The sequence below is a fragment of the Melopsittacus undulatus genome, chromosome 5 (assembly GCF_012275295.1).
Source record: "Melopsittacus undulatus isolate bMelUnd1 chromosome 5, bMelUnd1.mat.Z, whole genome shotgun sequence".
Classification (NCBI taxonomy): domain Eukaryota; kingdom Metazoa; phylum Chordata; class Aves; order Psittaciformes; family Psittaculidae; genus Melopsittacus; species Melopsittacus undulatus.
This window is the reverse complement of record NC_047531.1, coordinates 49,614,934-49,629,450: the sequence shown is the minus strand read 5'-3', so window position 1 is coordinate 49,629,450 and position 14,517 is coordinate 49,614,934. Positions and strand designations below refer to the sequence as shown.

Below are 14,517 nucleotides of genomic sequence, written 5' to 3'. Positions count from 1 at the left end.
TTCAGGATGCAGAAAAATTAATTTGCTACCCAGTCAAATTGCTCTACTACCATACAACTACACTAATGTTTTCCCTTGTCATTTAGAGATGCTTGACTGTCTAAGACAATGGTTATCTTCTAACCATAGCACTACTCTGTTGTGTGCAAGCTGATAGTACAACTATGCGATCAGAGATTAAAATATACAGTCATTAAAATGTATTTTAGTTTTTTGAGGAGAAATGGTTTCTGGGTATTTTCTTTCCATATTCTCAAAAACAATTTACAGCAAAAGCTCTCTGAAAGACCTGGAATCTGTCACTGCATTTATCCTACTAATAGATAAAAAACGTATGGTTTGGGGAATATATTACATAAGCTTAACTTTCATCTCCCAGACAACAGACATTCTGTAAGTTTCGTGCTAAATTTTCTCATGTGGGTTTCTTGTATTGCTTGATCTACATTTATTCCCTCCAGATATAAAATACTTTTACAATATGTACAGACAAATATTAAGAAATATTACAACAGGTTTGTGTTACCCTTAAAGAATATTACTTTAAACCATCTGCAAAGGCACATTTTTCTACATATAGCATACAAAGCATTTCTAATTTTCAGGTGTTTTCAGAATTAAATTGCAGAACCTCTATTCTACACAATGCATAAAAATGCGGTAAAGTCTATCTATCAACATGATAGTTATTATGCAGTAACTCCTGAAATGCAAATACTTAGAAGATGTATCACCATGTTTTGTCTCAGCATACAGTGAAAACAGAGAGGAAAGTGGCTCTATCTGGTATCTGCACCTTAGTTAATTTCTGCCGCATATTCACAAAGCATATAATTGTTTAAGGCATTATCTTTTTTCTGCACAAAAGGAACTGAGTTACCTGCAAATTGCAGTTCCTGAGCCAAATTCAACACGCTGTGATGCTGTAAAATGATTTGCAAATTTGAACCATTTCATTCATTAGAAAACATAAAGATCAACTTGAGTATCTATGCTGAAGCACAGGCACACTTGGGCTTAGTTATCTGATCCAGACCCTCAGTACAACAAACACAGACATCTAAATCTCAAGTACTTTGTAAGTACCACAATGGCTGAAACCACAAACTGATTTTATTATTTTTAAAAGTGGAGTTACAATTTAAACCAACCAAACACAGAATTAAAAATAATTCTTAATCTCAATAAATGTGTTTAATAGGGGAAAAATGGAAAATAACAGTTGTGAAATACTTCTGGCCACCAGCAGTAAAGCTGACCATAAATGCCCACCTGCTTAAGAACTGTTTTACTATTCTTGGCAAATATTTGCAGTTATTGTTAACAGGGGTAGGAACCTTTGAGGTTGCCCATATTCCAGACCAATATTTCTTGAACCAAAGGATTTATGGATCCACACTGTAATGCATGTGATGAAAGTTACTTGTCCCACCTCTAAGAATATGCAAACCTTCTAGAGAGCTAGATTGAAATATTGAAAGCTATTTAATGGTGCACACAGGAAGCCCAAGACTGGCAGTTTTGCAGTGCATACTATTTGGGATTCTGAAGTGTGGCAACTGGAAATGAATAAAACAGTGACAGCTTGAAAATCCTGGACAGATTTACACTATCCTCAAATTATGGCTGGACTCAATCCCAATAGGTTATAACATTTCTTTCAGGTTTTCCCTGGTTTCTTTCAGGTTTTCTGTGTCATAAAAGCAACAAACTTTCAGATAAGAGAAAGGAAAAAGCATATGAAATGTGTTTTGAGGGAAAAACCTCAGCTCGTTTCATTACTTAGGCTTACAATAAGAATTCCAAGACCTGCAAAGCACTGGTAGAGAAAGCTTTCTGCAACAATAATATTTAAAAGCCATCTGTTAAGTGGTCTAGCACACCTTTTATGTCAGTAAATGAGTGTCAACAGATGTGCTTTTTTAACTGAAAGATTTCTTAAACCCCAGTTTACTACAGTATACTGACCAGCAATATCAAAAGGTGCCAGCAGAGTTATGAAACCCAGGAGAGGTTAATCTAACAGCAACCAAAAAATCACCTACCTACAATTTCCTTTTCAAAGAGGTGTACCATAAAACAGGCCCACTCTGCATCCTCTATGCAGAACATATTTTCTCTATATTTTCCAATTGAATTGCCTCTATCCTTAGAATTCTGAGGGTTGAAGGTGTTAGCACATAAACATACAACACTTAACACATTATTCCCCTCTGCCCTTTTCTGAATAAGGGATAATCAAAATTCCTTAATGCTTCTGTTGTTGCCCAGTGGTATTGCAAAATCATTATTGCTATCAGCAGTAACAGGCCATGGGCCATAGGATAACTTTAGTCCTGGCCTATTAGGCTTGTTGTGAGCTTGATAAGAGCTCCAAAATGATATGTGAGCTTGAGATGAGATCTTTTCCTACAATGTAAGAGATTGGGATAATAGCAAAGGTCCTGAAACGTCCTGAAATACAGATTCAGGACTATAAACAACTCACTGATGGCTCATCACTAATCACTGAAGAAGTACGAACTTTCAGAGCTGGGGAAAGACTGCTGTATGCGTAGCAAGAAAAGGAGGTAAGAATGAGAAATTTACATGAGCAATGGAGTAAAGCACCTGGTATGGCTTGGAAAATAACATTCTCAGGTATTGCATAGTAGACCAAGGGGCAGATGACAAAGGGTAAGAACAGCCTAGAAAACTTCCATGAACATTGGAACAGCTGCTCAGGGCAGTGGTAGAATCACCATCCCTGGAAGTGCTGAAAAACATGCAGATGAGGCCCTCCGTGACATGGTTTAGTGGTGGTCTTGGCAGTCCTGGGCTAATGGCTGGACTTGATCTTAAAGGTCTTTTCCAAACTAGCTGATTCTATGACCTGACAGCTAATCAACTAACATTTGGCTAGTTTTCTTTAAAGATAGTTCAAACGAATGTATGTGCATTGCCTTAATACTGTTGATAGACTTCTGAAAGTAAATAAGAAACAAAGTGGTACATTTACTGCTTTTCTAGAGGCATGTTTATAGCAACCTTTCATTCTTAGCAATTATAATTATTTACTTAAGTCAAATCACTAGCTAAAACTGTTAAAAAATGTAAAACATAAACACACAGGCAATCCAGGTTTCACAGCCATTTTTTGTGAAAGAAAATGACAGTGAATAAGAAGCACAGCTCCACTCACAAGAGCAGTCCATAACTGCTACAAGGTAAAAGACCATCATTATTGAACATCTGGCAGGAATATGAGGCCTTGAGAGAGTTGAGAGTATCCATAGGACCTGTATCCACTGTAGGTAGCACGTCTAGAATGAGTCGATAGATAATAAATGAGTCTATAGTACTGTACTTCTGGTACTGTAGTGGAGCAGAAATAGGGGCCTTTGGGGAAACAGTAAGAAACAATGACCAGACAGTTGTTGTTTCTTATAATCAAGGGATGTCTTCTGGGAAAGCAGGATCACTGGTAAGAGTACTGGTTTGAGTATACCTGCTTAAAAGGAAAAGATAATCCTCTTTTAGAAAGCAAATTCAGTGGGTTACCAAAAAGGACTATTATAAGAAAAGATAAAGATGTAAAGCAGAAAACAGTTGAAGATCAACTGCATGCCTGCCTTGCTCTTTAGGTATCTGGAAATCAAAATGGAAGCTCACAAAAGGTAGATGCAAGTATCTGCAATTTTTAATTATTATAAAGGCAAGACACAGGCAAGGAAGCATAAAGGCTGGAGTGTAAAATCTAATTTACAGTTAGCACGGAACACAACTGGCAACACAGAAATGCTTCATATTTAAAATACAAAGAAAAGGAATACAGAGCTTTTAAGGAAAAGAACAAGTAACATGCTCTGTGTAAGATAAAAATACTAAGCTCCTTTTGTCTACTGCCTTCATAAAAATGATGATATCTGATAACGAACTGATATGTATTAGGGCCTGAGGGTAAGTTAAATTTAGTGCATCCTTAGAGAGCTAGATGCACAATCCATGAATTAGCAGTGATAGTTTTTGCAAACTGATTATCTTGGAGGTTAGTGAATACCAGAGGGCTGTACTGGGGAAAACAGAAAATGTATCTTTAAAAAGGGACAGAAAGGATCATCTGAGGAATCCGTGTATCAGTGAAACTTAAATTCCTACATAAGTATCACAACAAATTATTAAATAAGCAATTTATAAACATATAAAAGGTATGAGAGCTTTAAAACAAGAGCTAACATGAATTTGCCAAGAACATGATTCTGTCAAAACAATACTATTTCCTCCTCTAACTGAGCAGCTTGCCTAATGATTACAGGAATAGATATACTAACCCTCAACTGTAGTAAAATGTTTTGGTGCTATCTCATGCTAATTTCCATTAGCAAACTCTGGAAAAGTAATTGTTTCAGAATCATGTGGTTCAAAACTAAAACTCAGTGTCCATATTAACATTTTATTATCTAGGTGAAAAACAAGTGGTGATAATTAATTACACTAATAGCTTAGAAAACAGAAAATAATATACCCATATGGAATTTACAAAGGCCAATTTAAGCACGTCATAAACCAAAAATTAGAAGTCAGATTCACTTTGGTAATAATTGGAGAAATAGTTTAAAGATCAACAATACATAAAAGTGCAAAATAATTTAAGGAATCAAATGGAAGAATACAAAAGGGGAAAGAACAACTATGCCGTCACACAGCTGCAACAGATCTTGTTATTATAATTACTGCAAACTAAATATGTATTAACCCTATGATACTATAGAAAAAAAAGGCATTTTCAAACTGCATCAGTCCAATAAGATATTAACTGTTCTTATAAAATTTGTCTTGTTTTTATTGTTAGAAGAAAGAACACTTAAGGACCAAATTAGCACAAATACATTCTTATACACCTGGAAAGTGCTTACCAAGCATGGGAAACAACACACATTTTTCTTGAGAAATCTATTTACTTGCCTGTAGCATCCCTGTTAGTTCTTATATTTACGTACATTTACATGTAAATTACCATTTTGAAAATTTGTTCTTGGATGTTTACAAGAAAATCCTTTGAAATAAAATTTTATCTCCATTTTCCTCAGTCATAACCATTTCAATATAATATTTAATAGTTTACTATTTGAATATACTACTTCAATGTTTGCACTTTTGGTTTCTTAATGCATACTTTGGGTTCTTACTTCTCACATTCTCTATCGTGTTTTAATGGTTGTAATAAATAAGATTGGGAAGGACTCCCTAGGTGTTCAAATAAACAACTGTAGACATCAAAATCAAAGCTTGAAATTAATATACCAAGCACTAATTAGCATAACAGAAAATTACTGTAATAGAAGTTTCTCAAAGCAAGATATATCATTTGATATATAGGAATACATAATCCTGTCAGAGTCTTACCATTAATTACTGGGGTATAAACAACAATTCCAACTAAGTTGGGATCAGATACAGTTGTGTCCAATATAAGGCCACCAATACTGAAAAACAAAGTACAAGATGTAGAATAAGGCAAACAAGTACATTAATCAGTATTTAAAAACCTTTTCAGCAATTTTTTAAAACATCTTCAAACCACAATTTTCTTCTCACTTCATCTTTTCTTCTGCCCCATTATCTCATTCTCAGCTACAGACCAACATTGCTATAGTTGTTTAGATCCTACAATTGACTTCTTGTATAACAAAGAACAAAGAATTTCTGCCAGTAAGTCCACTCTTAAGATTCATAACTTTCATTGGATTAAATAATCGTAATGTAAAAATCTTGATTGGAAACTACAGGAGATGAATATCTCACTATTTTCTTCATCTGATAAAGTACACGTCCACTCAGTTATGGCCACAGGCTACTGCTGGCTTCCTTGCTCATTCACCCCCTGTGAATTAACTTTGTAACTTTCTCATTTGGACAAGAACAAAGTTTATTCACACTTTATATTCTAGAGGCTCCTTAAATGTTTCTTTTAAGTACATCCAGGTGTTAAATAAGATGCAAAGACATGGGATGACTATCAACACAAAGCAAGATAAATAGACTTACCTGCTTATAACCATGGCAGTTATAACAGGCTCCCATCCTGAATGGAGAACAGTTCTGGTAGCTGGATGTTTGGCAGCTATGACAATCCCCATCGGAGTCAGAGCCAAAAAAAAGGCACCAACCAAAGGAGATATATAGTAATATGTCTCTAAAATAATAATATAGAAAAAAAAAGAAAAACACTCAACTTTAACTTCCAAGACATTCCTTTATGTTTTTCTTAATTTAGAACTCTAAAATAAATTATAATCTACATCATGCAATTGAGGAACATTAATAGTTTTTATCACTACTGTTCCTAAAGGTGCAACTACTGTAGTAAACAATATGGTTAATATCTACTGTATGTGACAACTGACTCCCATCTTCTCAAGAACATAACTGTCTGTACAAAGAAGGAATTTTGAAGAGGATTTGTGTACAATGCTTTTTGATAAAAATGCAATAAGGATGTGAAATATCAGTCATTATTTTGTAATATATCTAAAAAAAAATAAATCCTGAATTTTTGTTTATGCAGAAATTCATAGCATATGTACATCTCCTTCTTTCCACAGCACAGATAATATGGTAATCTCCCTAGAAATAGTGTATCTAAAATGATGCAAGCACAAGGTGTAATCCTGAGATATTTATGTCAGTAGTTCAGCTGATTTAGAACCAGTCTGAGTCTGAAAATTCACAGCCACAATTCTGCTGCTTTCAGCTATCCATCAGAATTGCATCATATTTCATAGGAACACAACTGCTAGCACCAGTGAGTACCACCATAAAGTTGATCTTATAAGTCAAACAGCTGCCTCCACAGAACGAACACTATTTTTTTCAGATTACTTGGGCTTATAATCTCATCCAAACAGAAGCCATTACAGTGATCCAAGACTTCCTAATTCAACAGTGGGGTAAATAACAGAAAATTTATCCTAATGGCAAATATACATATATATATGTATATGTGTATCTATATATAAGCTATGGAAGCATTTCACTTTTACAGACTCTTTAGCAAAGAAGAATATTTAGTAACTAAAAATGCATTCTAACCCATGTATTATGGCTTATTACAAAGGCTGCAAATTCTAGCAATTACTACTTTGATGTTATCTTGGTGGAGCTAAAATTACTCCTATAATTGCTGTAGAGTTTTTAGAAGTTACTGTCCTTCTGCACTGACTGGTAACAACCTCTGTAGCAGAGCTGGCAGAAAAGATAGTAAGATACCTTTCACTGGGTAAGCTAAAAGTAGAAAGCTATTAGAATGTGAATGAGACAGCCTAAAAGAGAAGCGTTTTCTTCCTTTCCTTATCTAACTGTTCTACAGTATATTATCTCCTTCCTTTGTAGTGCCTTTTTTTCCCTCCTTTTCCTTCTTTTTGTGGACTAATTAGTGGGCCTAATGTAAAGAGTTCTCCCCAAAAGAGTATACACAATACATAGTTCCTTTATTTGATAATTATAGTTTTATCAAACTTAATTAAAAAAGACAGAAATGTACTGATGTAAGGTTCTTGAACTACTTATTGCCTAGGTAAAAGTTTCCGTCCCCCCGCCTGCAATGAAGATAGAACCCTGTGTGCACTAAAATTGTTCACATGAAAAGATGTAATTAATTCTACATCTATTTATTTAATATTTTGAAATTTCTCTCTTTTTCCACCCTGCCTTTTCATTCTCCCCCTTCTCCCCCCAAGACATAAACCATACTGTACCCCTGCTACTTTTTCCCTGTCTGTTCCTCTGATGTGGAACCAAGGTGGGGCATGAGCCCATACCAGATGCCAAATAACTGATTTAAAGGTCAGGGAGAAGAATGAGAGAATAGCTCTAACATAGCATATTCAGTAAAACACAAAAAGGCAGAAAATCAGCTCGAAGTCTTCAACACATTTTTGGAGAGGCTGCCAATTTTACTTAAAGGTAAAGCTTGTTAGTCAGCAAAGATCCTCTGTTGCAAACAAACACTGAACAGCAAAACACAGACGCAATGGTGAGCACTACCCTAATTAATCACCGATTTTTGATATTGTTTCACTTGTTCATTCACAATTAGCCCACTGTACTCTTTATTACAAGACGTCTTCCAACACAGGAAAGGAAAATAAAGCTAAAAAAATATGTCTTTTACAATAATTCCTTTTCTAATCCCACTAACAACTGAAGAACTTGCTAGAATGTGTTCATGAAAAAAGGAGACTATGCACAGTCTCCAAGCTTGGAGAGCTAGTCCAAGAATTTAGTCCAAGAACTACAAAGAAATAACTATATAATTCCTTTCTTCTCAGGAAAAAAGAAAAGTGTATATCGATAAAACTGAAATCAGTCCAGCAAATGAACAATGAACGCTAACCAAGAATTATTTAATGGGTAACTTCTAAATAAATAATAACTATTTAAAGTATAAAATATACACACACATGTCATCCTGCCACAGAAACATTCTGTTAGAAGTTTTAAAAAAAGGAAAAGAAAATATGAGAAGACAGCCTTGCTAGTGTATAATGATTCATGAATTATAAATTATGTTTATTTTAGTTATATCTGCAGTGCAACAGTTCCATTTCAGAACTCAGTGAGTAGCCAGAAGCAAGGGCAGCTTTACAAATCTTGGAAAATATGATTAACCAATGGCTGATTATCCAATCTTTCACTAGCTGAATTCAACATATTTTAAGTTAGTTAACAGCACCTACAGGGAAAAAAAGGAAATATCCATCCATAAAATTACAGAAGCTGTAATTTTTGCAGCAAACTAAGCAAAAGTTAGATGAACTTTCAAGAAGGTTAATATGTGTTTTATGGCAATAAAACCAAGGTACATAGTGATATAAAAGACAATGACATGAAAGAAACTGCAATCAGTGATCTTTTTTACACACTCGGGACTTCCAAGACTACTCTGCAAATGGCTTAGCTTTGTTCCTCTGAGTCAACAGCAAGTGAGAGAAGCTAAATTTTTTGGCCTTATTGTTTAGCATTTTAGTATGTATAAATATCTTAATTTCACTGTGGAGGTAAGTACAGAGAAAACTTACAGAATAGGTTTTATACCCAAGTCCTTTAAATAGAGCTGGACATCAAATGGATTATGAAAGCTACCCCATTATTGCAATACTGTCATAAGTTTCTTCTTGAAGAGCACAAAAGCCAGAAGTCCCTCTCAGGAGTGGAGGACCTCTAAGGACAGGACACAGACAGAGCTTAGATTCTTTTTGTTTAAAAACCCCTTCTGCTATGATAATACACTAGGACCTTATTGGGATTCTTTGTTCTAAAGTGATAGAAGGAATGATAAATAAACAGGTCAGCAATCATTGCCATGCTGCTAAACAAGGAGGAAATCAGGTATATATATTTAATCTACTTACAAGTTCCAGATCAGACCACTGAAATTCTCCCTGACCAGGCTTTTGAAGACAAACATTATATAAAAATTAGGCAAGGCAGTTGCTCTCTATCCAAATGCTAACTTCTATTGCCTATTTATTAAGTTGAAGTAGAAACAGAACTATAGAAGCAATTAATAGGTTAGAATTACATTACAGAATCTGTCACAAGTGAGCAATGACAGACTCCAGTTACCTACAGGGCTAGTGAAACTACTTATCCAGACTAATTCTTGGGAACAGAGGATAGGACTTTATTTTTTAGCTCTGGAAGACTACCTGTATCACACCTTACTATAAGAATCTAAAAAGATGTTAGCCTAATTTGCATCTTGAAGGAACAGTGGGCCATCTTCTTTTTCACAGAAGAAAATGTAATCTTCAACAGCTGCAGAATAGGAAGAGGGAATAAAGGATTCCTCTTTTACGGCTCACTTCAGTTTTGATAGACTTATAGCTGGTAGCTTACACAGTGAAAGGAATCTTGCTTAACTTGGCTCTGCTATAGAATTTGTATCATCCCACAGTGGAAGATCAACTCCTAAAAGCACTCTGCTCTTCAAGTGAACTTCTGACTATAACCTTAAGTTAAAAAAAGAAGGAGGGAAGACAAAAGACACAAGGCTCTCAACTGAGTCCCTACTGATTTTCATTTACTTTAAGCCCTCATTCCTTTAATAAAGTGATATAAATTAATCTAGTTCAGGGAACTCAGATGCTTAATGGTTTTTTCCTTTGCAGGGTATCTACTGTGACATACTGTTCAGTGCAGGGCCACTGAGAACAGTGCAACCTCTAGCAGGAATTAGAGGTAACTGTAAATAAACTACTTCAAGGCAACTCGTAGGAACCTGAAAATACTAATGTGATTCACACATCACATAATATGAATCACAATTTGCCTTCTCAACCTGGATGCAACATGCACAAGAGATACATGCGTATATTTAACCCACGTTCTGTAAGAAAAGAGGAAAGCTTTAAATGAAATCCGCAGATCATTACTGACAAATGAAAAGCAACACGGACCTTCATACTTAATACCCTGGGTTTCCCTATTCCAGAGCATTCCCTGTGTTCTGTCCGAGGAACAGAAGGCGGGTTCGGTGATGGTCCTAGGGAGCCCTCTAGTGCTTCTCCCCCTATTTAACAACGATTCGCAGACGCTGTTCTTTTTGGGCAGTGAAGACAGAACTGCTAACCTTTTGCTATTTAAATTCCCGTGTTTGATAGCTTTGCCATTATTTTTAAAGGACTCAAGATTAACTTTGAAGAAATTATATATATATACATATATATATACACACACATATATATATATATATAATGGCCAAACAAGATGTTTCATTTGGCTGTAGACTAAGTAAAAATTACACCCTCAGCTCTTTTTCCCTGCCTCTTCTGGGAATGCCATGAAGCACCTATCAAACTAAAGGCTGAGCACAAGTGTACATACAGCTTTGTTACAGAGAAGCATAAAGCTTGTACATAAATCATTTTCCCCTTTCCAGTCTTGTTATCTGAAGCAATTCTTCCCATGCAGAGAGAAGCCTGAAACTTGCATTTTTGTCTCAGTATATTTATTAGGCTAATAAATCATAGGGGAAAAATAGTTCAGAATGCAGTTCAAAAGTGAGTCCCACCTGCTTCATTACTAGCCCATAAGCTATGGATTTCTTTTTAGTAACATTGCCATTGTGCTTGTTATTCTAGCACTGAGAATGCAGGTTAATGACAAAAAGAACATACGAACATCTGTGCTGCGTGAGGCCAAAGGTCTTGTCTAGTCCAGCATCTTGTACCTGACTATGGTCAACCATTCAGGCTTGTAGAAAGAAGAAAATTACAAGTTTAGAGTGTGTTCTGCCAGCTTCTGCTGCTGTTTGCCTCGCAGATTTTATCACTCAAGTTTCTGTCTGCATCTGTGTGCTCAATAGTCCTCCATGGTTTCTTCTCTGACTAATTCATCCAAACAGTTTTCTAAAATCACTTTGGTCCTCTGATTAAATCATGGCAGTAAGTTTCACATCCTAATCACATATTGTATAAAGGAGTTTCTATTATGTTTTTTTAGCCTGTTGCTTAATCATTTTCTGAATGCCACTTCCCTGCCACTCACTTTATATACCTCTCCTGAGCTGAAGCTACTCCCTATGTTTATTCCCTGTTATTATCTCATAGTTCAAATACATGCATCTTGGAAAACACACATTTCAAAGGTCTTTGCAGTATGTTCTTATTTTAGAAAGGCTGCTTCCTAAGAGAAAGAAATGCAAAGACATTGAAAAATACAAAGAGCAGAGCAGCCATTTTAGCAGTAACTAGATAATTACACATTATCACCAAAAGAAAACTATTTCCAGAAGACAACAGTGAAAGAAAATTGGGAGTAACTCTTAGAAACATACTTGAGAGTACACTTCCTTCCCCATACATATGTGTGGAATCTATGTTTCAACTGTAGTGGCTGACTAAAATGTGAATGGCCATGACAGTTGTAAAAGTAGCAAAGGATCAGCTCAAACTGGCCCCACTTCTTCATTCCTCTGAGACACAGTAGGCCATCTGCAACTACAGATGTAAATTTCTGGGAATGTGTGAAAGGAAGAAAGAAGTCCAAGGTTCTTTCCCCATCTTCTTTTTGGAATTGAGTGGGTTTTGTTTGATTGGTTGGTTTCTTAGATTAAAAAAAAATCCAACCATATTTTAGGAGAAATGTAAGTATTAGTAATAATCAGTTACTCCTCAAAAAAGAGAAACGTTTTATCTATCATTTATATAAAGCAAGGAAGCAGTACTAGATATAGTCACAAAATAATATATATTGTTTATTTACAAATGACAAATGTAGCTACTATTAAAACTCACCTACTCTTAGAATACCAGCACAGGTAACTAAGTTTTGCCTGTGGCCACAATTTAAAAAAAATGGAAAGTAAGACTCAGTTTTAATGATTTACTGCCTTTGAGTCATACGGGTTCAACTTAAGCAATTACGCAGAGAACATTACAATGCGTAAGAAATGTAAGAAACTAATATTTGCAGGGGAAAGATTCAGGAAAGAAATTAAAAAATCACTGGCATATTCATTACAATGTATCTTACAAGGCAAAATTTTAAAACCCAAAATGAAGTTTGACCTAGAGGGCATAAGTTTCTAAGAAACTTAATTTGAAATAGCTACCAGTTAACACTTGAAGCCTGAAGTCTAGGACTGAGTATTTTAAATCAAATATGGTCTTGACTGGAAAAAAACTGAATCATAACTCTCACCCCAAATCTAATCTCAGTGTTAACACACATTTGGCAATGTGTCCACACCTACCCAGATAGCCGGTATATGCCAGTACTCCTAGCTACCTCTCTCCTAGCTAACTGCTTTCCATCTAGCTGGTATACCAACTTCCCTGATGTAATGGACTACCATAAACTCTAATTTTTACCTGGATTCCAATCAAACATATGAATTGTTACAACCCAAAACCTATTTTAAGCAGAATGACCCAATGTTCCAGTCTAATAAGATTTCGGGGCATAGCAATAAACCTAGATAAACAGGCTCTAATAAGCTAAACTAATTATTATTCCAGCCCTAGCCTTAGCTGGAGACACCAGATTTAATGAGAATACAAGCTTCCTCTCTTTTTCATATCAGGACAAAAGAAAGAAGAGTGGTCAAAAATCTTTACTAATTTTGTTTTCAATGTAAATCTATAAACTTCCCTAAAAGCAGTATTCAAAGGAAGTATTGGATAAATAAGTTATTTTATTAAAATAGAATATAGTTATGAAACAGACAAGACAATTGAAATTTTAACAAAAATAAAGAAAACAAAAAATGGCTGTACTGCACGCTGATATATTTAAGCTGCCATCATGTCAACATGATGAAAAATCAAATACTGAAAATACAGTATCATCAGCTGAAAATCCAAAAATGGCAAGTCACACTAAGGTAGCTGGAGTCTTACTAGATACCTTTACTGACTGATGTTGTAATACACAGAACAGCTCAAGTTTGTACATAAAAAGGCTTGAACAATGAGCACAGCTGTAAAGAATGTATGTGGTGATACTAACATGCCTGGAAAAACAATTATGGCCAACACAAGATTTGGCCTGTGGTATCCTATAGTTACAATATACTTTAAAGAGTTTCTGTGGAAGGAATCAGTTGCAGCAATAATTTAATTTTATGTATTATTTATTTCACAATAAACTATTGTTTATTGAGGAGATGTACATTCTTCCCCCGTGAGGAAATGTTTTCACACTGTTTCTTCATGAAGGAGATGAAGAATCAGGAAGAAAAAGACTGATTTTTTAGTTCCTCATTCTCATTTTCCAAGCTCACATCTCCTTCATGACAATCAAGCATTCACCACATCAGTTACTAACTGAACATTCTTCAGATAATAACTATAGGCATATTAATTTTTAGTGAACATTGTGATGATGAACTTTCATCAGTGATCTGCCCCTTTAGGAGAGGAGGATTTAGACAATACATGTCCTAGGAATCAGAAAAACAGTTTCAAAGGGATTATAGAAACATGCAAGTAACTAGTGGAAGAACTGCAGACTGAAAATACAAAGTCATTCATAAAAAAATTAGTTTAGAGCTGCTTATGTGCAATTCACCTGTTCATAGCTATTAATGGGAAAGTAAGTAAACAGCAAAACATTGTCATTAAGAAGCCAGACAGAATTCATAGATGAAGTAGGACTAAATCACTGCCCTCTGTAGTCAACAGTCAACAAACGCCTCTCCTTGCTGCTTAGATATTCTGTGTGGTTACATGCTTTTTCATCTTTCACGGCAGACCTGCTGTGCTAAAGAAAGCTACAGCTAAATGAGCAGATTTATGGTGGAAATATAGACACCAAATTTGCAACACAAAACAAAACAAAGAAGGCAGTAGAGCCATTTATTTAAAAATCTGGATGTGGTTACTTCATTTGCTGAAAAGCAGAAGGAAACTCTGGTAAAATCAAGCACAGGTGCAGGGAAAAGGCTAGAGACATGGAAGTGTGAAGGAAACAGGAGATGAAGAACTGAGGAAACTGGTACTAGAAGCTGGAGTAGGGGAGATGAGGAAGCAAGAC

The 14,517-nt window shown here is 35.4% G+C and overlaps 1 protein-coding gene across 1 annotated transcript in view; it reads right to left on the bottom strand.

Moving 5' to 3' along the window:
• Positions 1-14,517, bottom strand: part of SLC41A2 (solute carrier family 41 member 2) — a 52,184-nt gene that overhangs the window by 16,123 nt on the left and 21,544 nt on the right. Inside the window, exons 8-9 of the mRNA XM_034063271.1 lie at positions 6,028-6,175; positions 5,386-5,465 (exon numbers count right to left, since the gene is read on the bottom strand). Coding sequence (XP_033919162.1) covers positions 5,386-5,465; positions 6,028-6,175 — 228 coding nt within the window. The remainder of the gene's footprint in view (positions 1-5,385; positions 5,466-6,027; positions 6,176-14,517) is intronic.